Raw genomic sequence first — 23517 nt, forward strand, 5'->3', positions numbered from 1 at the left:
TTTGGAGCTAAAGAGACTTTTTTTCTGTCGGAATTCACGCGGAACATTTAATTTCCTACAGAAAAAGATGCCTTTATCTTCAATCTATCCATTTATTGAGCCTATTAAAATTTGAGCGGAAAAAGGTTAAAATATATATATATATATATATATACACCCAAGTTTCCTGTTTCAAATATGCATGGCATAAAGAAAGAAGGAATAAATTTTGTAAATAATGAACTTGAAGATCACGATAGTTTCCAGAAGGAAGAAGGCGATGTAAGCGAAATTCTATAACAAAAGAAATATGGCTTGTATATCAGTTTCTTGGTTTACAGTACTTTTTTCTTGTCTGCCAGTTTTAATTTAAGTAACCCGTACAACACACATGACAAGGTGAATATGTTTCAGAAATTTGATAAGCTGATTAGGCAACTACCATGGCTCTTGTGAAATGTAGGGTTACATAATTTACATTTACTGGCAACTAATGAAATGCAAATTACAAAAAGAATAAAGATAGCCAGTTGCGGGCTTAGCATCAGTAAAGACTGAGAAGCAGTAAATGATTTAGGAAAATTAGAATAATTTAAATCCATATTTGGTATAATTGCAAGTATCAGTTATGGCAACACTGAAAGTAAGTGTAAATAATAAAAAATACGAAAGAGCTGCACCGCAACGAACGGAATTTGTTTCATTTGTTTCTTCTTCCAGTGGTAAGTTATGGAGTAAGTGTACATAAGTGAATACATATTTTTTTATGTATTTATAGTGTGGTTTGAGTTTTAAATGAGAAAACTTATTTCCCACACAATGTATATTCAGAATATCTAGGACATTAATGTGGTTAACCTGTCCTTGTAAAAATCAGCGACTGTTTAAAAACCTGTTTTAGATAGTACAAGTTGAAGAACGAAGGGAAACAAATTTAAACAGAGAATATTAAGAAAAACGTTTTTTTTTTTCATTTTGTCCGCCATTAGCCAGGAAATTCACTATCACTACCTTGAAAACTAGATTCACTCGAAAAATATGAAATCTTTGAATTTTACGTCCCACACTTATGCCGGTTAGGCTGAAGAAGACGGCGAAGATGAGGAAGACGGTTCTACCAAATAGAAATTTTATAGGTAAAATACGATGTGAAACATTTGTGAAGGATTGAGAGTGTGAATATAAGTAATTACTGTCAGTGCACAGCATATTGAAATGAATTTTGAGTGACACTGAAAGTATTGTATGTGTAAGTGTACTCTTTCATTGTCCTGGTGGGGGCACTGGGTCGAAAAAGTGTAAAATGCTTTTTCAGGCCAGTCAACGTGAATGAGGTTTTCCTCATTCACATCAGGCAAATGCCGGGGCGGTACCTAACTTATAGGTCCCAGGCCGCTCCCTTCCTTCCCTTTCCCCGGATAGTGTGCTCGCCGAGGGACGTCATCCCTCTAAACGTGACGGGCTAAATGACCTTAGACATCGAAAGCCCAGAAATCTAAATCATAATCTTTCATTATCCTTGTTTATGCGTATGCCTCCGTCGCTGACGCGCCTGCTCTCTACGGACGCACCCCATCGATACCGCTCGATCGCCCTGCTACGCTCCTGCTCTGACTCGGTTAGATGGCGTTCGTGCTTTTTAGTGGCTACCTACCACGAATTGGTTCGTGTTTTTTTTGCACTGTAGTTTTTATTCCATACGTCCACACTGTATTTATACTAAGCGCTCCTGAAGTCAATCTACATGTAGTAATGGAGCTTCTCATTCAATGCATGTCTGCTAAAAGAAATACATGCTCTAACCTAACCTGAAACTAAGAAATGTATCAAAATTTGTTAGAACCGTCTGGTCGAGTAAAGCTAAAAGTGTTCCTCATTAATTCCGAGGTGTACATTCATTTTAAGAGCGTTTTCCGTATAAGTACAGCGTTCAGAAATACATAAAAACTACAGTATATAAACCACAAATTAAACTGCTAGATGGTCACTAAAATGCACGAATATTATCTAACCGAGTCAGGGCAGTAGCGCAGCAGGGTATCCCGATCCGTAGCGTCAGGGTGTGTCGTAGAGAGCAGCCGCGTCAGTGATAGTGGGTATGCTCGTAAACGAAGTAGACGCAAAAAATATTAGGTTATGTTAGGTTAATTGCTTTCTTAACATATTCACTGAGATTACTTACCTGTATGTTGTTGTAGAGGACCTGAATAACTATCCTGATAAATAATCTATGTGCTTCTTTTTTTTTTAACAACATGAATACAATGTTCACATTGTTTTCTTAATGCATTAACTGCAGTTACATTCACACAATCACTACGATATTAACATATTTAAATTAAATATGTAATTGTTTCTCTATTTCCTTACTTTTATGGTCGTCATACATTTATCACACTTTCTGCTTAATTTTAATAATTCGTGCCTCTTCCCAAAATATAATAACTCCTTTTTTTTCACCAACATACTTTGTTATAAAACTTAAAATCGAAATGACACGTTAGTCATATTGTACTGCCATTTTTCAACTAATTGCTTCATTATACCCTAATGTCCGACGTTAGCATGCTTCCACTAAAATAGTAGCAACAAGACGCAGCTTCTAACATGTCAAAATAACATATTAAACTTGTTTTGTTTGTATGAATTTTACGAAAAAAATAATTCATTTTTTTCTGTGATTTTTGCCTACTTTTCGTATTTCTGGACCTGCCTCTGAGACTTAACCCGCCACTAAATGCACGAATACTATATAACCCGAGGCTTCAGGCAGGGCGAAGCTGGGGGTGGGCACGGGATGCATTGGAGGCTTCAGGCAGGGCGCGTCGAAGACGGTGGGTATGTGCATAAGCAAAAATAGTGAAAACAATTGTTTTTTCGTAGTGATACTAGTTCGTATAGTACTTATAAACATGAAATGGGAGTTTTTTATACAGAGTGCTTAGATACTCCACCGATGCAAGTTAGTGTCTAGTACATTCATCTTTCATATGTAAACACTTATTCTAACGGTCGTGAAGCACTTATAATGATTTTATACTTATAACCCAACACTTGTAAACATACAGCTGAATTACTTACTATTTAAATCTGCTGTCTACAAGACTTTATTCCGAATAAATATATCTTTCTCTAGAGAGTATTGAATTTTATATGAATTTTGCGGAATGTGGTCTGTCTAAGTTTGAGCAGTATCAAAATAGTGGCTATTGTGTTACAGGAGTTCAACTGTATACAATATTAAATTTTCACTTTTTACCAATGAACTGAAAGCTATTAGAGTCGTGCTAGTATAGGATAAGTTAGATCACGTTAGTTTAGTTTTGGCTCATTTCTTTGTTGATTCCGTTCCTTATTAACAGGGTTGGCTGGTTTAAACCAAAAAAAGAAAAAAGAACCAAAAATGCTTTAAATCGTGTGAACTTCATGGTAACGTCTCCACATATCACACCATCTGCATTACGTTTATCTACCTTTCACCTTATAATCAAGGGGTCCCTTTTTCAATTCTCGGTCGAACCACAACCCATCTTTCAAGTGTAAACCAAGTAGCGATTCGATGTGTCCCTTTAAGCGAAAGTCTTCTCCATGATAACCATGGTATTTCATAAGGATGTTAAGCCTAAACATATAAGTTTGCCAGCATATAAATTCGTATGACGTTGGGAGGTGGGCGCCAAGAAAATAAGAATATAAGCCGTTATGATTCTATTTTCACGGACACTTGATGTTTCAGTGTTACATCAATATGACCCCGTAGTCAATCTGCATAGTTCGTTAAGATTTATAGTAAAAGCAAGTAAGAAATAACTTCAAACTCAGTGGTGAAATATGTGAAGTAAGTAGAGTTGCCCAATATTTCGTGAAGGCTGCAGTAATAAATGATTCGGTGGGGTTTAGCGTCCCTTTTCAATATCGATGCAATACGACACGTGGGCTTCAGTTCAAGGTGGAATACGATCCACTGCAGTGTTTGGAAACTTAAAAGCTTTCCCGCCGGTTATTGAACCCATGACTTTTGGCACTAAAGGCGCACGCGTTAGTTACCGGTACTGGACGAGCGGGGATGACTACAATGATAAAGAATTTGAGCCCAGATAGATAGGAATACCACAGAAGCATTAGTAATTTTATGTATGATGTAGCTTGGAAAATTGCCACTATTTAGAAAACTGACAAATGAAATATACTAATTCAACAAGAAAGAGTAACGCTAAGGAGTTCATCTATGTAGCAATCATACTTAAAACTAAAATGATATGAGAGAAATAACAAGATATAAGTGTCATTACCATGTAATCCTTCGTAGGGGAAGTAATTACAATATACACTTCCTAGCACCTTCTGTGCACTTTCCACGGTATGTAAGTCATACTGTCTTTCAATTCCGCTTATCCGAACCCATTCAGGTGCGAGCGGTCCCGGATTCGATTCCCGGTAGGGACGCTCGGTTGGAAAGATGATAAAGTTGACAGGCTAGCCATCCTAAGTAAGGCGTTTCCTTTGTTTTCCTCATTCACACCAGGTATGTGCCGGGATGGTATCTAAAATTTCCTAAGCCGCTTCCTTCTTTCCCCATTTTCTCCTGTAATCTTCTCACAGAAAGACTTCATCTCTCGTACGTGATGCGCTAAAACAGCCATAAATGCCAAAAGTCCAGACACATAATTCATATATTTCTATTCTGAACGCCTTTAACCTAACCAAATGAGCCACTCGTTTATCTTGGATCGCTTAGAGTCACATTGACTGTTCTGACGCTCGATCCTTGTATGTTACTCACCTTCAGTCACAAGGTCAAGCTACTGCTATACCACTCAGTAAAATACAAAAGAAATCCTCTTGTGCCAGTATACCTGGTAGAAATGGAAAATTAACAATAGGATAATAGTATTTAAGGTATACCAATTTAACCACCATTAATGGTATCTAGTTCATACAGTTTCAACGGACTTACAATGCGAAACACCTCGTATTCAGAATATTATTTTCAGCTTCTGTAGACTAATACTGTTAATATGTATGGAAACTCGAATCTCTTGTGTTACTTGGTATTGGAAAAGAGAATCTTTTTCAGTGTGTGTGTAACTATCTTTTCTGTTTTCTTATAGTATATGTATTGTTCAATTAATTTTTATCTTCCTTCAATAACTCTACTTACATTCTGGTAATACTATTATGTAATCACATGGCGCCTACTAGATAAATGCTTCTTAGCTCCCCCCTCCCCTTTCTCTGTACTGCTTTCTCTCCTTATCTGATGAAGCATTTTAGCGAAAGTTTTTTTTTTTTTTCCTGGTGTAATAATGTTTCATTATTTTCTGGGTAAAAGTTTAGTTTTTATTCTCGCTTCGGAATTCCTTTGTTACTACCACTAAGCACCTAGATTAATGATAATATATCGGAAAATACATCGACAGAGAAACATGGAAAAGGGTATGGGACTGTTTACTTTGAAAAATGGAAAACTCTCAATCTGGCGGTATTACCATATATTAGGTTGCAGCCTTCCTTAATAAGAATAATTGAGACATGGAGGAACAATTGTCTTTACCTCTTGCTGTTAATCATGGAAGAGAGATTGTCATTACCAAGGATGTGAAATATTGTAATTTTAAATATATTTAAGTGGCCCCGCGCAGCGTAATCTCGCCTTCGGTATGAGCGGTCCCGGATTCGATTTCCAAAGTGGGCACTGGGTCGAGAAAGTGTAAAAAGCTTTTTCAGGCCAGCCATCCTGAATGAGGTTTTCCTCATTCACACCAGGCAAATGTCAGGGTGGTACCTAACTTATAGGTAGGCTACCAGGGCGCTTTCTTCCTTCCCTTTCCCCTCATGGTGTGCTCGCCGAGGGACGTCATCCTTCATACGTGACGGGCTAAGTGACCATAGATGCCTTAAACCTTGAAATCCAAGTCCTAAATTCTAAATATATTTAATACCTTTTCTCAGAAGTGTCGTAACGCAATCTTGCAGTAGCTAATATTGTGAAATTAACATCGTACTTTATCTGCAGCGGGTTTATACAGTATTTAAAAAGAGATGTAAGAAGTCCCTCTGAGTCACATCAGTGGAAAAATGTCTAAATTACTGAAAAAAAAAGACTCGTATTAGATGAATTCGTGCACCCAGCCATAAAGTCCTGCTTCCCCCCCCCCCCTCATTTATCCACCACTTACTTAGTAGTTTCAAACCAAAATTGACACAGTAGAAATAGAATTTCTTGAAGTTGCAAATTTTGCTATCTCTAATTAATTTGTACACATAAATATTTTAAGTTTCTCATTAATAATGCTAATAGCTATACTTGACTCCCTCTGTGTGACTATCCTCAATGCTTATTTAGCGTACTATGTATTTGTATTTTTTTCTCCCTCGGCATAAAAGCCGTGGGGCTGCTGTGTGACACACATACGCGCGGATACATATTCGAGTCTTTGAGTCGTTTTGTTTACGTCGACTCCACCTTTTAGTTGAATGCATAATAGTGTCTCGCTCCTCCGCTGTATTGCCAAGTTTGAAGTCACTTAATGGCACAATATGCATTCGCTGGCGTCGTCATAGCGTTGCAGACACAAACTGTAGTACACACGTAACTACACTTAATGCATTGTCAAATAACCTACGAGCAGTATGTTGACACTCACACTTTCTGGGTATAAGCAATGTATATATATATATATATATATATATATATATATATATATATATATATATATATATACGAGGGTGATTCAGAAAGTAATCCCTCCAAGCCCATTAGTTTGGCAATAGTACTGCAAACATTCTGAACTATTTATCATTAATGCACTGATGTTTAAGCTATTAAATTTTACTTGTTTCACCTTCGTATCTCTTCTCGTTCTAGAGTAATAGAGCAATCCATTTCGTTCAGTGGTGACGTCCGGTTGAAACAGCGGGCTGTCATTGAATTTCTCACTGCGGATGGTTGTGCACCTAGGAACATTTATCGCCGGCGACGAGTCGTGGATACACCATTACGACTCGAAAACGAAGCGTCAGTCGACGGAATACCGCCACACGTCCTCTCCTCCGCCAAAAAAATTCAAAGTTATCCCATCTGCTGACAAAGTGGTGTTGACATTCTGTCTCATCCTGCCTATAGTCCGGATCTTGCGCCCTGCGACTTTTGGCTCTTCCCTGAACTTAAGGATCACCTTAAAGGTCAACTCTACAGTTGTTGCGCGAAGGTGGAAGCAGCAGTTCGGCAATGGTGTCGTCAGCAGCCACCACAATTCTTTGCCGATGACATGAAAAATCTTGTTTCGCGTTGGCGCAAGTATGTTGCCCGCAGTGGGACCTATATTAAAAAATGATGCCACTATTTGTAGCAGACATTGCAAGCTTTTCAGTGATACATGTATGGGTGCTATCTGTCAAATACAAATAAAGGTATCACCTTGGAGGCATTACTTTCTGAATCACCCTCGTATATATAAAAACCGATTTCTTGAAAAAAAAAATGACATTTCAGTTTTCTCCCAAAACTGGTTCGGTGTTTTGCCAAAACCTTTTTCGGTTTTCTCCATAAATAATTTCGATTTTTCACCGGAATCGGTTTCATTTTTTTTGAAAGGAAAGAGGTGTTAAAGTTTTCAGCGAAATGAGATTCCATTTTCTCTAAAAGAGTTTTGGTTGACTGAAGCCAATGTCATTTTGGTCAAAGCCAGTATCTGTTCCTATTTTTGTAGTAATCATTTCCAAACGAGTTAACAAAGAACTGAGAATCGTACCTTGTATCCCTAGAAGGTATAGGGTAAGATGTTTTGAATTTTATACCTAAGAGAGCAGTTAATAACTATAAAGAAGCAGGAGGTTTTTGGTAGAAAACAGATCTGGTATTTCTTCCCACCGCTAACACATTCTGCAGCACGGATTTCATTGTAATTAAATTCTGTATACGAAATTTTCTTTCTTTCTTTATTAGTGTAACGTCCCATGTATATGCCCTTTACGCTAAAGTAGATAAATGATTAATGAAAGTGAAATTAACTTCTGTGTGCTTTCGCACCAAGAATGAAACCCGGGACCGCATGCACCAAAGGCGCACGCACTAGCCACTAGACCAACGTGGAGGGCATGTTCTTTAATGTGTTTCTATTAATATAGTTTACTTTGTTAGCATGTGTGTTTGTAGTCTTTACAGATATCATGAAAATCTCTTTTTCAGTATATATATATGTATACCTCATTACTTTACTGATTTCAGGAAACTTGTGATGATATATTAAGATGGGTGAGGAATTTGATGAATTGTCTTATTTTTTCCCGGACTCTGTATACAAATCCTTGACAGATTATGAAAAAGGAGTTTACAGAAATTTTATGGATGATTATTGGCTTCAGGTTGAATATGGTGAGTTGAGCATATATGTTCTAATGTTCAGTTCTTTATTTGATAATAGCCACTTTTCTACAATGGTATTTTATAACACGCGTAAACAAAACATTAATTTTAATATACAATAGTCTTATATTTTATTCAGAGGAAAGATAAAGATATATATATAATGGAGTGAATCATAAAACTTCGAGATAGAAGGTAAGACTGTTTTTATTTGAAAATAAAACCTTGCCTTGTACAGCAAGCATTGTTCCTATTTAGGGTTCTATTTTCATAATATTTCAGTCATTTCTATTATGATCCCGTGCATATACGATATAAGCAAAAACTATTACTTTATTTTCTTTGATATAGTATATTTATTGACCTGTAAATGAAAAAACAATCCCATGTATTCCAGAAAACACCCTCTCAGTCAATTAAATTCAAGGCTTGTAAGCATTAAATCCAGCCACCAAAGCATGTCAGTAATTATGTTTTTTATTTGAGTTATGTATCCTATAACTTCTATGGGGTCGCGGTGGCATAATGGTAGAGCGTTCACCTCTGGTGCATGGGGTCTTTAGTTCGATCCCAGCTTGCGCCAAGTGAACTTTATGATGGACAAACACTATGTGTGTGGGTTTTCTCGGGGTTATTCCGTTTCCTTCCACTTTCTTCATTCCACCATTTCATTCATTTCTCATCACCGTCTCCTTTATCCTAGCTGGCATAATCGTGAGATTTGATTTAATTTAATTTCATTTCCTATTGCATCTATTAGCAAATTCAAGTTTTAATTAATTTCCCTTTTGTTATAGTGTAAGAACCATTTATTCCCTGTAGCTGTAAGGTATGTTCGTAGTTCGAGGGTTCGAAAGTTGATTAGATATTATTTTCGTCAAATAACATTGATTAAACATCGAATAACAGAGGAAAATCTGACCTTTGAAGCGGCGGAGACAACATCAACCACCCACTTGTTGCTCGACGAATTGACCTATCAATGGCGTGAGCAGTTTTTTGTGTGTCTGCTTTGTTATATCTAAAGCCTCAGCTAACTAGTATTCTACTGGCGATTTGTAGAAGCAGTTCAATAACAGTTCATATTTCGGTTAAGGATGACTATTTATGTAATTGATAGTAGAAAAGTGGGATTGGCTATTAGCTTCGTATTTTTATTCATTAATTAGCTAATTTGAACTTTGTTCAATTAACAGTAGGAAATTACAGTTAGTGAATCCTGGTCAGTAAAGAATCATCTTTATTTTCAGCAGGAATTTTTCGAATTAATATATACTTAGGTATATGAATGACCTAAGACAATCTTTCTCCAATAATGGTCCTCGAGGTCTACCCTTTCGTTCTCTTAGATAGAACATTAGGAAGAAAGAAAGAAAGAAAGAAAAAAAAAAAAAACTCAAGTGAATTTCGTATCACACCATATAGTTGCAAAGTATAAGTCTCAGACACAGTTAGAAAATTACATAAACTGCAAGCGTCTTTCACATTTTCGCTCCGTTTCATACACTGGCGTTTTATGAAAGTTATTACTATATCTACTCTATATAGTATTCTCGATAGTCTTCAATCATTTAAAAAATATATATATATATATATATTAATATCAAAATAAAATTAGGAGAATTTTAATATTAATATTTTATATTAATATTAATATTAATATTTTAATATTAATATTTTAAAAATATAAGTGTAGTGGTATTAACATATGCTTAAAAGATTAAAAAAAAAATAAAAAATAAAAGACAAGTTTGCTTACGAAGAGGTTATAGGAGAGCCAGCAAGAGAAAGTCTTTGACACCTCGCAGCGGCATTGCCACTACTTACGTGTCAAGGCTTTTTCGGTGCATCTATAATGGCAGTTTTCTTAAAGGTGTAAAACAGGATGACCGAGGTTAGTGCCACTAGCACCAAAGTAAGGCTGCATTTTCTGTCCGCACGAGGAAAGAAACTTCAGGGACCATCTCATGATGGCTCGTCTATATTAGAATATTGTTACTAATAAAAGTGGTCTTCCCTTGAGAAGATTAATCATTTAACGGAAATAATTTAAATAATACGTACAGGGAAGGGGAAAAAAGTTTCAAGATGAGAGTATACTAAACTAAATAAATTATTTTTGGTATATTGTTTATTTTATTTGCATTCAGTATCAGTAGGTACAGAATAACGTAGAAATGATAATAATTATACTGATATCTGGAGATATAATCCCAATTTCCTTACATATCAGATGGTTGTTCCATCTATTGAGTCACCAGCGAAAGAGCCAATTTTCTTCTGATTTTGTAACTTTATTCCTCTAGCCCCATTTAGCCAGCTATCTGCTGGCAATTTGTAGAAGCAATCCAACAACGATGGGCCTTTCGGTTGTGAGAATGATTTAATGATCAAAGTATATATTACAACTTAGTACAAATATAATAATTATTTTTCATTAACTTTGACAATTATAATTGCTAATGCTTGCTATAGGGTGCATTATTCGGAATCAAAATTTTATGTTGCACCACGGATCAATGTTTCAGATTGTACAGAAGATTTGTTGCTCTGTAATTCAAAGAAAACCTGAATCTGAATAATAAAATTGACTTTATTATGCCCGTATATTTATTTATTCTGTCAAAAGTTTTCAGCAACTCTTCTGTTCCCTTCGTCGGTCACGATATACGGAGAAACTAACGTCAAAACAATAACTCACAATCATACTAGTCAAAATTGAAAATGAAGTGAAAGTTTTAGTTTAACGTCCCACGATTATGTCCTGTAGGGTAAAGGATACGATTGATTAATGAATGTGAGTGAATGTGAAATTAATTTCTTTGTTCTCTCTCACCGGGAATCGAACCGGGACCACATACATTAAAAGCGCACTCACTGGCCACTAGACCAGCCGTGAGAACTACTAGTCAAAATTAAAATTACAGATTTTGTAATTTTGTCATAAAAAACAAGAGTCTAAAAAACACACATCTAGTATTATTAAGTTAATAATGATGTGCCAGATATTCTTATTTCAGTACTACTAATTCGGCCATCCTTTCGAAAATTATTCGGAAAGAAGGTTTGTCAGAGTTAAGTTCACTTTAGAGCATGACTATACAATGAAATTTCCCCGTGATTATAGGAATCCTGAAAGCATTTGAAAGAGCATTTTTGAAGCTAATTTTAAACGCAATACAATATGTATTATCTTCATAATTTAAATTACTAACGTTGTATATATTCCTTGGCGACTAACGACTACATCAGGATGAAGGGCAATCGACGAATTTGCCCGAAATATTGACCATTTTTTGGCTGCAATAGGAATACGTACAAGATTAATAATTTCTATTATAATTTTTAACATGTATTTCTGACACTCCAGTAGTAATTATGTATTATTTAATTCAAAGACTATGCGCTCTCTCTAGCTTGAACTGTTATAATATTACAAATAGAACGTAATATTTATACTTACAGTTAGAACTCTTACAGTCACCACCAAACCAAGAATCAGTAACTAGCAAATCCCGTACATACTACTTCAGGCAATATTTGGATTCCTCCTTCTGTTCGTCTTTCGTATACGAGAATCCGTCTGAACTTAAAGGCTCACACGAGATTCGTACACATCGTATGGATATCTTAGTGAACTATAATATTTGCACTCCCTTTTTCGTCCCTTCTAAATCATATATCAAAAAACACTGAAATACAAGTTTAATTATTTTAAAAGAAAAGTCCAAATACCAAATTTGGTGTCCATAACCTCAAAGGATTCCGAGATATGGACGTCGTATAACAATTGCAACTCCAAATTCCACACTTTACGTCGAATTTCCAAAAATCCTTTGTTTGTGGTACCTTACATCACAAATTCTGTCCAGTATCTAAACTTCAAGATTCTAGCTTAAGATTTTTTTCTCTTTTTTTTTTTGTAGGCAGTGATCAGGCTTTTTCTTATATATATATATATATATATATATATATATATATATATATATAGAGAGAGAGAGAGAGAGAGAGACTTCAGAACAAATAGGTGCAATTATAAATATTTTAATTATTACATTTGAATTTTCGTATACGACAACATTTAAACAACAGAAAAATCTGGTCGCTTAACTAGTTGACTGTCCTTTATGTTTAAACTTGTCGGTCAGATACTGTGACAGTTGCAGTGATAATACCAGTTTTCCGTGATAAGTGTGAAATCTAATAATTAAAATATTTGTACATACACTGCACGTTAATCAAACTTTTGTCGCAATATATTGCCCACACATATAAATTGCAGATGTCTGGTTACTCCTGGATTAAAAACTGTTTGAAAATCACAGAAAAGTGGTCTCGTTGTCTGTAACTCAATTAGCAGAACAACCGCTGACAAGTAGGAGATTGTGATTCGAGATTTCAGAAGCCTAAAAGTCAGATTTGTGTATGTGTGAGTGTTAGTGTCATTTCAGTAGTACGGATACTTCTTTTTGATTACAGAGTGACTCCTTTGTAATGAAAACAGTGCTTAAATTGACCCATTCCTGATTAAAATTTCTAACTGCTTCAGCAAACTCTTCCCCTGCGAACTTTTCCAGCAAAAAGTTCGCTTTGTCTTCCGTAACCAGTTCAGCAATCTGTTGTTAATAATGATCATAAAAGGAGGTAGTTGTTTGAAAAATCTATATCTTCCCTTTAAAACTGAAAGCAACAATTTTTTTCTTTTCTTGATGGTATTTAGATCATAATTCAAAATTTTGCTGTTATTCTGTTGTGATCAGCACAATCACAATAGAAAATTCCGTAACTTTATTCTATTCAGGCAGATGGGACTTTAATTTAATAAAATCTGCTAATCATTACAATTGTGAGAACCCTGTTATTCAATCCGGATTGTAGTTCATTATTTATTTATATATGTAACGTACTGTAATAGTATTAATTCATTAATGTGTTCTCTAATAGTGATTGATTGATTATAAAGCTATGAAAATGATGAGGGGAAAATAATATAAATAGAATTGTGTTAATACTGATCTATATGTATGCATTCTATTTCAGGAGAGGGTCCTGTAAGACCTAAGTTCATGACATTAATTGATGCGCCTATAAGGAAGGAAGGAGATTTACAACCTCTTATAGTGCGAGATTTTACGTATAAATTGACTGATATTGTATTGAATAATCGGTAAGTGCTCTAATTATAACTTTTTATTTATTTTACTAGTTTGTTACCTCTAACAAATAAAGTTTTCTTTGCCGCTCTGAAAAATGCAGAGATCACGTACATAGTCGAATGTGCAGCTAATGTCCACATACAGGACTAAATTCATCATTAATAGTTGTTCAATGCTTTATCATTAAGAGCATAGGTATAACAGTGGTTCAGTGCGCTCTTTTTTTTTTTTTTTTTTTCAATCTCCTACGATTATGCACCAAGGCAAAGGAAGACAGTGTTATCGACATGTCAAACAATGATAGAATGAAGAAAGTGTGAGTAAATAGGAGAACCGCGAGAAAACCAACGCACACGGTGTTTGTCCAGCACAAAATCCGCTTGATGCAAACTGGATTCGAGCCCGAACCTCGTGCACCAAAAGTGAGCGCTGAGCTACTGCGGCCCCCGGCCCTCCTATAATTATAATAGGAGGAGTAATAATGTGTCCGATTACTGTTTTATATTAGTAGGATGTAAATTTAATAATAAATATGCATTCTATTGTTAACAAAGTATGTAATCTAGTCTTCCCCCACTAGTTTAGTGGCTAGCGCATGAATCTTTGGTGCACGTGGTCCTGGGTTCGATTCCAGGTGGAAAAACACGAAGTTTAATTTCACAATCATTCACTTTCTTAATCATCTATCTTTTTTAGCCTGAAGGACGTAACGTGGGACGTTAAACTAAAGAATTTCATTTCATTTCAATAAGTAATCCAGTGGGTTCTTATGTGAATTAGAGCTTTGTTATTATTAACTAGTACGTGTCATGAGGAAATACATTTTCCACCAATAAGCTAATTGGCCAACTTAGAGGGGCAATTAAGTTAGTAGATTTTACTGTACGAAGTAAAATAAAAGAATTTCGACGCTTTCAGCAATAGTACGTCTCCCACTTTCTAAACAGATGGATTGAAAAGAAAGATCCAACGGAATAGTCTGCAAGCAAAATTACCACAGCTCGTGCAAGCAGAAATACACCCAAAGATTTGTGTTTCTTTAATTTCTTTATAGCGATTTCTATTGCTGTTCAGTTAGGCTCTGAAGTATACGTAAATTCATGTCAAGAGGTCCAATGCATGTTGCTCGACAATTTTTTAAAAAATCTGATATTTGATGTGCAATTACTTGACCATGTCTGTAGTTCAAAACAACTTTAAGTTTAGTGATTTTAGGTTTCGAGGACAGCCATATGGTTTGTTTTCAAAGATGCGCCATTTGGTGGTGTTGTAAGGGGTTACTGTATCTGAACTATCTCAGCCCCTACTTGTTCTGTCGATGTGGATCAAAAACCAAATTAGTCAGCAAATTGTAAGCTACAAGACTATATATTAGCCAGTATCGTCCATGAAATGTAACAGGGTGAAAAGTAGGTTTGAAAAAATAGGTCATTGATGTTAATAGTTCCGAGTTGAGCAGATGATTTTTTTTGCATAAAGGCAAATAAGCAAGAAGGTGAGCTTTTCTGGATAATGAGGTATGATGTAGAAGTGCTCATTCTCCAAGTTTCAACCCTTAGACGTGTCCCTCTTTTTTCAATAGAAATTATCAAATATTAAGAAAAGTTCTAGCTCCACATTAGCTATACAGTTCTTTGTGACAATCCTGTTCAATAATGTGTGATCCCTCTCACCAGGACTTCGTTTTTATCCATCTTTCATCTGTTGATGAATTGCCGCGTTCTGTGTGCCATAGTTACTTAGTTCAGTGTTATTCTTGATACACCTAACACAGTGACGGTCTTGAATACACTTGCATCAACTACCACACACCCACAATTTGCCCCCTGAAAATCGGAGAGATCTCCCATTTTTGACCACTAATGTACTATTCAGTAATATCGCTAAATGATCTGTGAAAGCAGCGACTGTAATATCAAAGGCATGTGTGCACATACAGGTTCGATTTCTGCTCCATAGTGTTACTTCAATATTTTGGATATCAGGGCGTCTATCGGTCACTAAAGTAAAGAATGTCACGAAATCAGAAGAAGGCCATGAAAGTCAAGAAAAAGCCACGAAATTTAGCTTTTGGGTCACTATTTTCTTTATCTGAACAAATGTAAGTACAAATCGGAAAATTTTGTTCTATAAAACGTAAAAATTCACCACCAAAAATGTCTATGATCGGCTTTAGACGCTATCAAATCGCAAGCAAACCACGCTTCTATCGCATGAATGAAAATTCTGCCTAATTCGTTTCTAAATTCGCTCTTGAGAATGTTACGAAATTTTATGATTTGGTAAAGAAAAGGTCACGAAATTCCATTTTGGAAATTTAGTAAATATACATCCTGGATATCAAATACGGATGGAAAAATATATTCTCTATTTTCATATTTGCTGATTTACGTTTATATTAGATATTATTACTATAATATTCAGTTATTATTCACAGAAACGCAAGGAACAATTACGGCTCAACATTAAATTTAAAAGTTATTTCTGTACAAACCTTCTATGTCAATCCTATTAAACACTAGTTAAATCAAAGATAGGCATGAAGTGTATTGTAATAATTACTTCCGTCCTACTTGATTTATGAAATTAAAAATTAAAGTTGTATCACGTTCTCTAGCCGCGCATCTATTATCTAGGCACACTTGCAACAAACAGGGTGGCCACTCACCTGGAAAACCTGGAAAACCGGTAAAAGTCAGGGAATTTTTTAATTCTGGAAAAGTCAGGGAATTTTGATGAAAAACATGGAATTTTTACTCGGGGGGAAAATTTACGTTCTGCTGTATTCCTAGCCATTTAGCCGGTTTATTTATATACAAAATAGCTCTGGTCGCTGGGGGCTTCGCCCCCAGATTTCTCCTTCGTTCCAGGTTTCGTTTATCTAGCTCTGCTGGTTTGGACTGCGCATACTTTCTTCAAATTCTTTTGTCATTTAGTGCTGCCCATGAATTGAGCTGGAGCGAAATCGGGACCATTTTGTAATTAACACACTTGTTTAGTTCGATGGCTGCTTGATTTCCAGAATTCGCTCGGGGCTGCGCCCCTGCATCCCGTTTTGGTAGTCACGTGATTAATATAAAGGCTGAACGATAGTTGAGTATTTCTGCCGGAAGAGTTCCGAATGTTTGTCGAATTCCACAAAATGTGTGGAATTTTGGTTAATGCGTGTATTTCTATGTGGAATCAAAAACTGTGTGGATTCCACATGCATTTGTACTCAGTGGCGGCAGTAATTGCGACACACGATTAATTTGCCATGCTTTTTTTTTTTACAGATATTTGACCTTTTGACCACCAATTTGAAGTAATGGCATTCCCCTCCCCCTAGTTTTTACACCCAATTCCGCTACTGCATGTACTACTGTTCTAAAAAAAAAATAAAAAATAAATCAGCTACAAACAAAATTTTCTGATTTCTTAAAAGCACATTTTAATAGTGCTCATTTACTTCAGTTCCGTTATTTTGTTACACAATATTTCCCATCTATGTCGACCTGTTCCCCGGTTGCATAACCACCACACGCCACTGCTGGTACGACAAAACCTTTGGGACTCGGGCCTACCTAAAGTTGTTAATGCCGGCTTTCTAGACCGAAGTCCGCTACTTCTTAATACAGGTAGCTCCATAATTGTCCTCTCCATACTCTCTGGGCCAACACCATAACTTTTGAGTGTCCACAAGAAATCGAACCCGGGACTACGTGCATCGTACGCACACGCACTAACCATCCGGTTCAGTATATATATATATCGGCCATTCCACGTAAATATGAGCCTGAGGACAGAAAATTGTTTTAAATATATTTTGCTCGTTATTTATATAAAAATGAACAGAAAGGTTCAAAATTTACTATGCAGATCGATTTCTTGTTAAAACGTTTTAGTTTTTGTCTTTTTGAGCGATTAAAATTCTATGCTGTACGAAGCCAGTCGAAGGGAGAATTTACCAACAATATTGGACACCCCTAAACAACACAAGATAAGCATTTGATTCAGTTGAACTGCGATGTAGACAAGCACGTACACCTTAGGAACTGGAGCTCAGAAGTTTTAAAGCTGTTAGTATATTAAGTAGTCTACTATTTGACTACTTTTGGTACCAAGGTAATTATGTAACGCCCGTTACAAAAAAGATATATTTTTTCTGTACAACTTGTACTAAAAGTCAGAAGTAGTCTATCTTTTGCAGAAGTAAAAATGAGCACATGGGCAATACAACAAGAAAATGAATATCATTATATTTATAATTTAATAGGCAAAAACTGCGTAACGGGTGTTACATTGCCAATGTAACGGGTGTTACACGTGAATTGTTAGGTTGGTTTAAAAGTGATATTTTGTGCACTTAGGCTAGCTCTAGGGCTCTAAATAGGGAATTTGAAGTTAGTAAAGTTATAGAGGGTCCTCTTCTGAAGACATAAATTATGGTAAGGATGAGCAGTGGGCGAAATTAAGAGACATTATACCGGAGGTGATGAAATGCACTCCAGAGAATATAGTATCTAGGAGATATCGTACGATGGGGGACTCCCTCTCATTCCCCCGTTAAGTCGCATACTCAGGGTAGTGATTAAATAGCATAAAAGTGCCGTATTTTAATTCAGTACTCATTACATACCAGAAGTCTACTTCTTTATCAGAAGCCCAATACGCTGCTTTGGAAGTCTTCGTTTAGCAAATCATTAGAGGCTGCAGCACGACAGATTTTCATTAAGAAACCAGAAAAACCCTACACTACAATGATGTGTACGCAGACTCCGAATGAAGTTGTGATCAGCCCTTTGCGGAAAGATGTTTGTGTTGGAATGTTGTCTTGCTGGCAATGAAAGATGAAAAAAGTAACAAAGATTATCGTCAAGTTGAAATCCGTCAAGGATTTTCGGACGAAAATTGTGATATTAGAGTTATGTTCTTGAAATCTTGTGGCGAAAAGGAATTCGAACTACTCCGAAGTTTAGAAAGTATACTAGTGACGTGCCGTAAGGGGGCTTAGCGGGGCGACGGCTCCGGGCGCCAAAGTAAAGGGGCAAAAATTCGGTAGGAAAAGAAAAGGAAAGAAAAAAGAGAGAAAAAAATACCTCACATATCAGTACAAATTAGTATGCATTTAAATCCTCTTCCTGTTATAGAATTGGTCCTATAATGTTATTCATGTTAGGAAAATGCATGTCCACATATATAAAATGGAAGGAAAAAAGTAATAAAAAATCCTCGAAATCAAGGAAAAGCAGGGTTTATTTTGGAAAAGTTTCTCATGGTTTGCCCCAACCATAGTGTCGCTTCGCGGCTGGTCTGTCGACCTGACTAATATGTACGGGGGCGCCGTCGTATACTCTGGCCCCGGGCGCTGATTTTCCCAGCACGGCACTAATTCATTTTCATGACGTGATTGGTAAACTGCCAAATCCGATTATGAAAATTAAAGAATAACAAAGTTGTGTAGCAGTTTAGTTCCAGAGTTAATGTCACTGAAACATAAGAAAAATAGACTTTCGTTGATGATCAGTGTATCAGCAGACCTATATATTTAATACTGAAACTTCCTACATTTTTCTGATTTATATGTTTATTATTTTGTGTTTTTATTTCCTGCACTGTACTGCATGTGTATTTTTTATCTATTAACATTGTAATATTTTGTTCTTTACATAATATGTTCATTAAAAGTGAAGTTGGTTTAAGTTCATTCGCACTGTGTAACACCCGTTACGGTATTGAACATTTTTTAAAATAAAAGCCATTACACTTATGGAATTTCTGATTCTAATATTCACAACATCATACTTTCAGAAAAGTGCACACATAATCGGAAACAAATTCTGATCTGGACATTCGCAGAGTTTGTCTCACTGAGTTGTGGTATCATGTATATGTAACAAATTAAGTGTTTACTAAAATACTAAAATAAAGCTGAAGTTCTGTGGTGTTTGCAGGCAGTAATGCAACACTTGTCATTCCGATCTGCTTCCCGACTGGCTAACAAATTTCAAGCTCATGTTCCCTAATAGCAAAATTTGTAGTAAGATGCAATTACAACGTACCAAGTTAGCTTATACTATCGTTCATGGTCTTGGACGACTTTTTAAAGGTGATCTTCTCAAAGAAATAGAAGCTTGCAAGCATTATGTTATTGGGTTTGATGAAAGCCTTAACAAAGTCTCGCAAAAGCAGCAAATGGACCTTACGATTCAGTTTTGGGACAATGAAAGAAACCAAGTGCCAGCAAGATATTTAAATTCAGTGTTCCTCGGACATTCAACGTCAGCAGACATTCAAGTTAGTTTCAAGAATGATATCTTAGGTTTGGACCTCAAGAAAATTATTCAAGTTTCGATGGATGGCCCACATGTTAACTTCAAATTTTTAAATGACCTGCAGAAAGATCTTGCAAATTCACCTTCAGATCCAATTCTTCTTGATATTGGAAGTTGTGGGCTGCATACTATGAATCGTGCTTTTAAAGCTGCCATGCAAGCAACAGATAGAAAATTAGAAGAATTCCTAAGGGCGTCTTATAATTTATTCAAAGACGTTCCAGCTCGTCGTGCAGATTACATAAGATGCACAGGGTCTTCTGTGTTTCCGAAAAAAATTTTGCAGCATTAGATGGACAGAAAATTCAGACGTTGCTTGCCGGGCGATGGAAATATTACCGAACGTAAAGAAATACGTACAGTGGGCTGTTGATGAGAAGAAAGTACCACAGTGCAAAAGCTTTGATACTGTAAGACATTTCACAAATGATAACCTGCTTGGTGCAAAACTTGGCTTTTTCACAACATTAGCAAAAACTGTTGAACCTTTCCTGTGTGAATTTCAGGGAGAAGCTCCATTAGCTCCTTTCCTTTACAACTCGCTCCAGGCCATAGTATTGTCTGTTGCAGGTCGTTTTATGAAAGATAGTGTTTTGGAAGGCCGGCCATTGGTTAAGATTGATTTCAATAATAGCGAAAACTTAAAGCCAGCCAAGTTTGTAAACATTGGGTACACATCAAAGGATGCTATACGAAAAACCAATACCGTATCGGATAGACAGACTCTTGAATTTCGACAAGACTCGCGCAGGATGTCAGAAATTCATACTGAAAATAATGGACAGGTCACCTCTAAAATTCAACCTGACAAGAGCAATTTCTTTCCTGGATCCAAGTGTGTTTGTTATGGATGACACTGTAGCTGCAAGAAATTGTCCAATTGCCTAGAAACTGTAGTATCCAAAAATTGGATTTCAGGAACATTAGCTGATGAAATCCAAGGTGAATTCAAAGTTTTTGCTAAAAATGCTCTTGTATTGGAAGCAATGAGGAATTATGACAGGAAAAGTAAGAGATTAGATGACCATTGGATGGAGATGTTGCATTTATGCCCATGCTCAATACATATGACTGATTTTGTGATTTATTTCTCCTCATTTTATCTCATGGAAATGCTAGTGTGGAGAGGGGATTTTCAATCAACAAAGAATGTTTAATTGAAAATCAAAGCGAGTTGAGTCTAATTGCACTCAGGCAGGTACATGATAAAATTTCAGCTGTGGGTGGTATTGATAAGTTTCCAATTACAAAGAGGGTTGTCCTTGCAGCCCGCAATGCTCATGGAGTATATGTTGAGTCTTTGAGGAATCAAGAAGAGGAAGAGAAGAATCAGAAGAAGACAAATGTCATTAAGGATAAAGTTATTGAACTCGAGGCGAAGAAAATGAAGTTGTTGAATGATGTCAAGGAGAAACTGTCTGCAATTGATGATGAGATTATTGGTTTGAGGTTTTAAAAAGATTTAAGTGGATGTGGTCTTAACTTCAGTTTGATTTTAGTGAACTGCAAATCTGTGTTTTGAGGTTTTAAAACATTTCAGTAAAGTAGTGTTCGTTCCAGTAATTTTTGTTTTAGTAGTGGACTGTAAGTGTGTGTACTTTTGTGACTAGTATTAAGCTTAAGGTTGGAAAGCGATAGGGATAGACATTCCTCTTCTCGTTCTGTGCAGCAGTTGGTTACAGTGGAGTAGAAACACACAGGAGAATTGAAAATTAGGCAAGTAAGTGATTAAAATTAGACTATTTATATTCGCTAGTGTTTTTTGTGATTCTTTTTTTAATAATGATCCTCTAGTCCACATTGCATTTCACTTGTAGCTTCTGTTTAAGCTTTGAAAAACAATGATATACCAATTTTAGATCTCTCTAGAAATTTTCTGGAAAACCGGGAAAATTTCTGGAAAAGTCAGGGAATTTTGAAAAGTCAGGTGGCCACCCTGACAAAGTAAGACAACAATTGTGTGTTGTTGAATATTTTTTAGAAGGACTAAAAACAGACTGCGAATATTTTAAACAACACTCCCTCTGCCCTCTTAAAAATAATTCAAATTCAATTTTATAGACCACTACCATGTATGCATATTTGTTTTTACCCCTTTGCATTCTGTCAACCATTCATTCTTCACTTTCTTCCCACTCCTTCGTCACTTATACACAAGAGATAAACGAAAGTTGAATCATACGTTGCTGAATGGAGAAATCCGTAACTATAATAGTAATACACTGGCAGGGGTCAAGCTACTGCAGCCACTTGTCGACAATACGAGAAGATGGAATTGATGTAGGTATACGTGTAAATGTCTTTCCCATTCTAAATAATAAAAGCTTCCTCTCAATGTTGCTGGATATAATTGCAGTGCTCATGCAACTGTAAACATAAACCGCCTTCATTCTTTCAGTTTAATACGAATTTTTAAAAGATGTATCAATATTGTCTTGGACTAAAGGATAAAGTTGTATTTTTACCCAAAGACTGTTCTAACTCTTGAAAAAACATTTTTTGAGGTTAAAAAATAGGCAGTTGGACAACCATCGAAAGTAAGGAAGTACCCACGCATCTATTCTCTGCGACCCATCACAGCACTAGCACAAGACAATCTCAGTGCACAAATGTTCAGTATTACTAATTCTTAGATAATAAAGTATTGTAGTATGTGGATATTTCTGTTATTTTTATAATTATATGTACATATTTACAAAACTACTTATGATCTTTCAGAAATGCACTAAATGGTGTACGACTGCCAGCGATTTCAGAAGAGCAAACAAGTGATAACGCACCAGGTAATTTGCATATTTTCTGTAGCTTTAGAAATTGATAAAATGTTTACTGTAGGTAAGTTATTTCTAACTGACCAACGTATGACGTAGGAGCGCACTTTTACAATCTAAAAAAAGCAGAGAGAAACATTACAGCAAAGGAGGAGAGGGGATGAGGTAGGAGAATGAAATAAGCAAGGGTTGGCAGTGAACATGTAGTTACGAATCCTCGAGTAGTGTGCCTACAAACCTTTCGACTACATTATCGATGTTCTTGCTTGCCTGCCACTACCCTTATCAGCGTTAGGTTATCTGCTAGGGTGTATCGAAAGAAACTTTTTTTCCCGAAATGTTAAAATGGGTAGTGCGGAAAAGTGGCCATTTGTGACCAAAAAGACGACTGATTTTCAGATTTTGTGGAAATCGTTTAAGTGGCGCGCATCAACCTTGAAGTTTTGATAGTAATTTGGGAATGCAAAACGCACAATAATTTTACAAAAATGCCATTCTTTGGGTATTTTATATATTTTTTCTGCATTAAGGTCGTTCATTGTTTTGTTCATGACAAATATGTTTAATTCACGGGTGCCTCACGGGGGGTTTTCTATACTGTTTACTTACGCTTTTGGTTAAAAATTGTCAATTGGCTAAAAATGCCGTTTTCCTATTGATATTTTTCCAATTGGTTTTGATTTTGAGTTTTACTGAAAAGTTTTCCGATATAAAATATTTCGCTTCCTAATTGCTGATAGTTCCTCAATTACTGTCGAGCGCTTCGCTGATTTTCGTAGTTTCTTATGCTCTAAAAATAACCCAGAGCTGACCACAAAAAGGTGGCTGGACTGCGAGTTCCGCACCCCTACACCCACCCCAATTATGTTGGCAAACATGATTTTACTAAGGGGCATGCCAAGATTTTCTTCTAGTTTTCTCCTTGTACT

The 23517-nt window shown here is 36.1% G+C and overlaps 1 protein-coding gene across 2 annotated transcripts in view; it reads left to right on the top strand.

Annotated features, from left to right (window-relative positions):
- Window positions 1-552: 552 nt before the first annotated feature.
- LOC145680516 (uncharacterized) overlaps window positions 553-23517 on the top strand; it is a 28778-nt gene continuing 5813 nt past the window's right edge. Inside the window, exons 1-4 of one of the 2 annotated variants that reach the window (XM_081751118.1) lie at window positions 553-701; window positions 8210-8356; window positions 13388-13514; window positions 22536-22600. In XM_081751118.1, coding sequence (XP_081607244.1) covers window positions 8233-8356; window positions 13388-13514; window positions 22536-22600 — 316 coding nt within the window. In that variant the 5' untranslated portion in view covers window positions 553-701; window positions 8210-8232. Of the gene's footprint in view, window positions 714-8209; window positions 8357-13387; window positions 13515-22535; window positions 22601-23517 lie in introns of both variants that reach the window. The other variant, XM_081751119.1, reaches the window with a different exon arrangement.

Source organism: Thermobia domestica, chromosome 3 (assembly GCF_964235325.1).
Source record: "Thermobia domestica chromosome 3, izTheDome1.hap1.1, whole genome shotgun sequence".
In the NCBI taxonomy this organism is placed as follows: Eukaryota; Metazoa; Arthropoda; class Insecta; order Zygentoma; family Lepismatidae; genus Thermobia; species Thermobia domestica.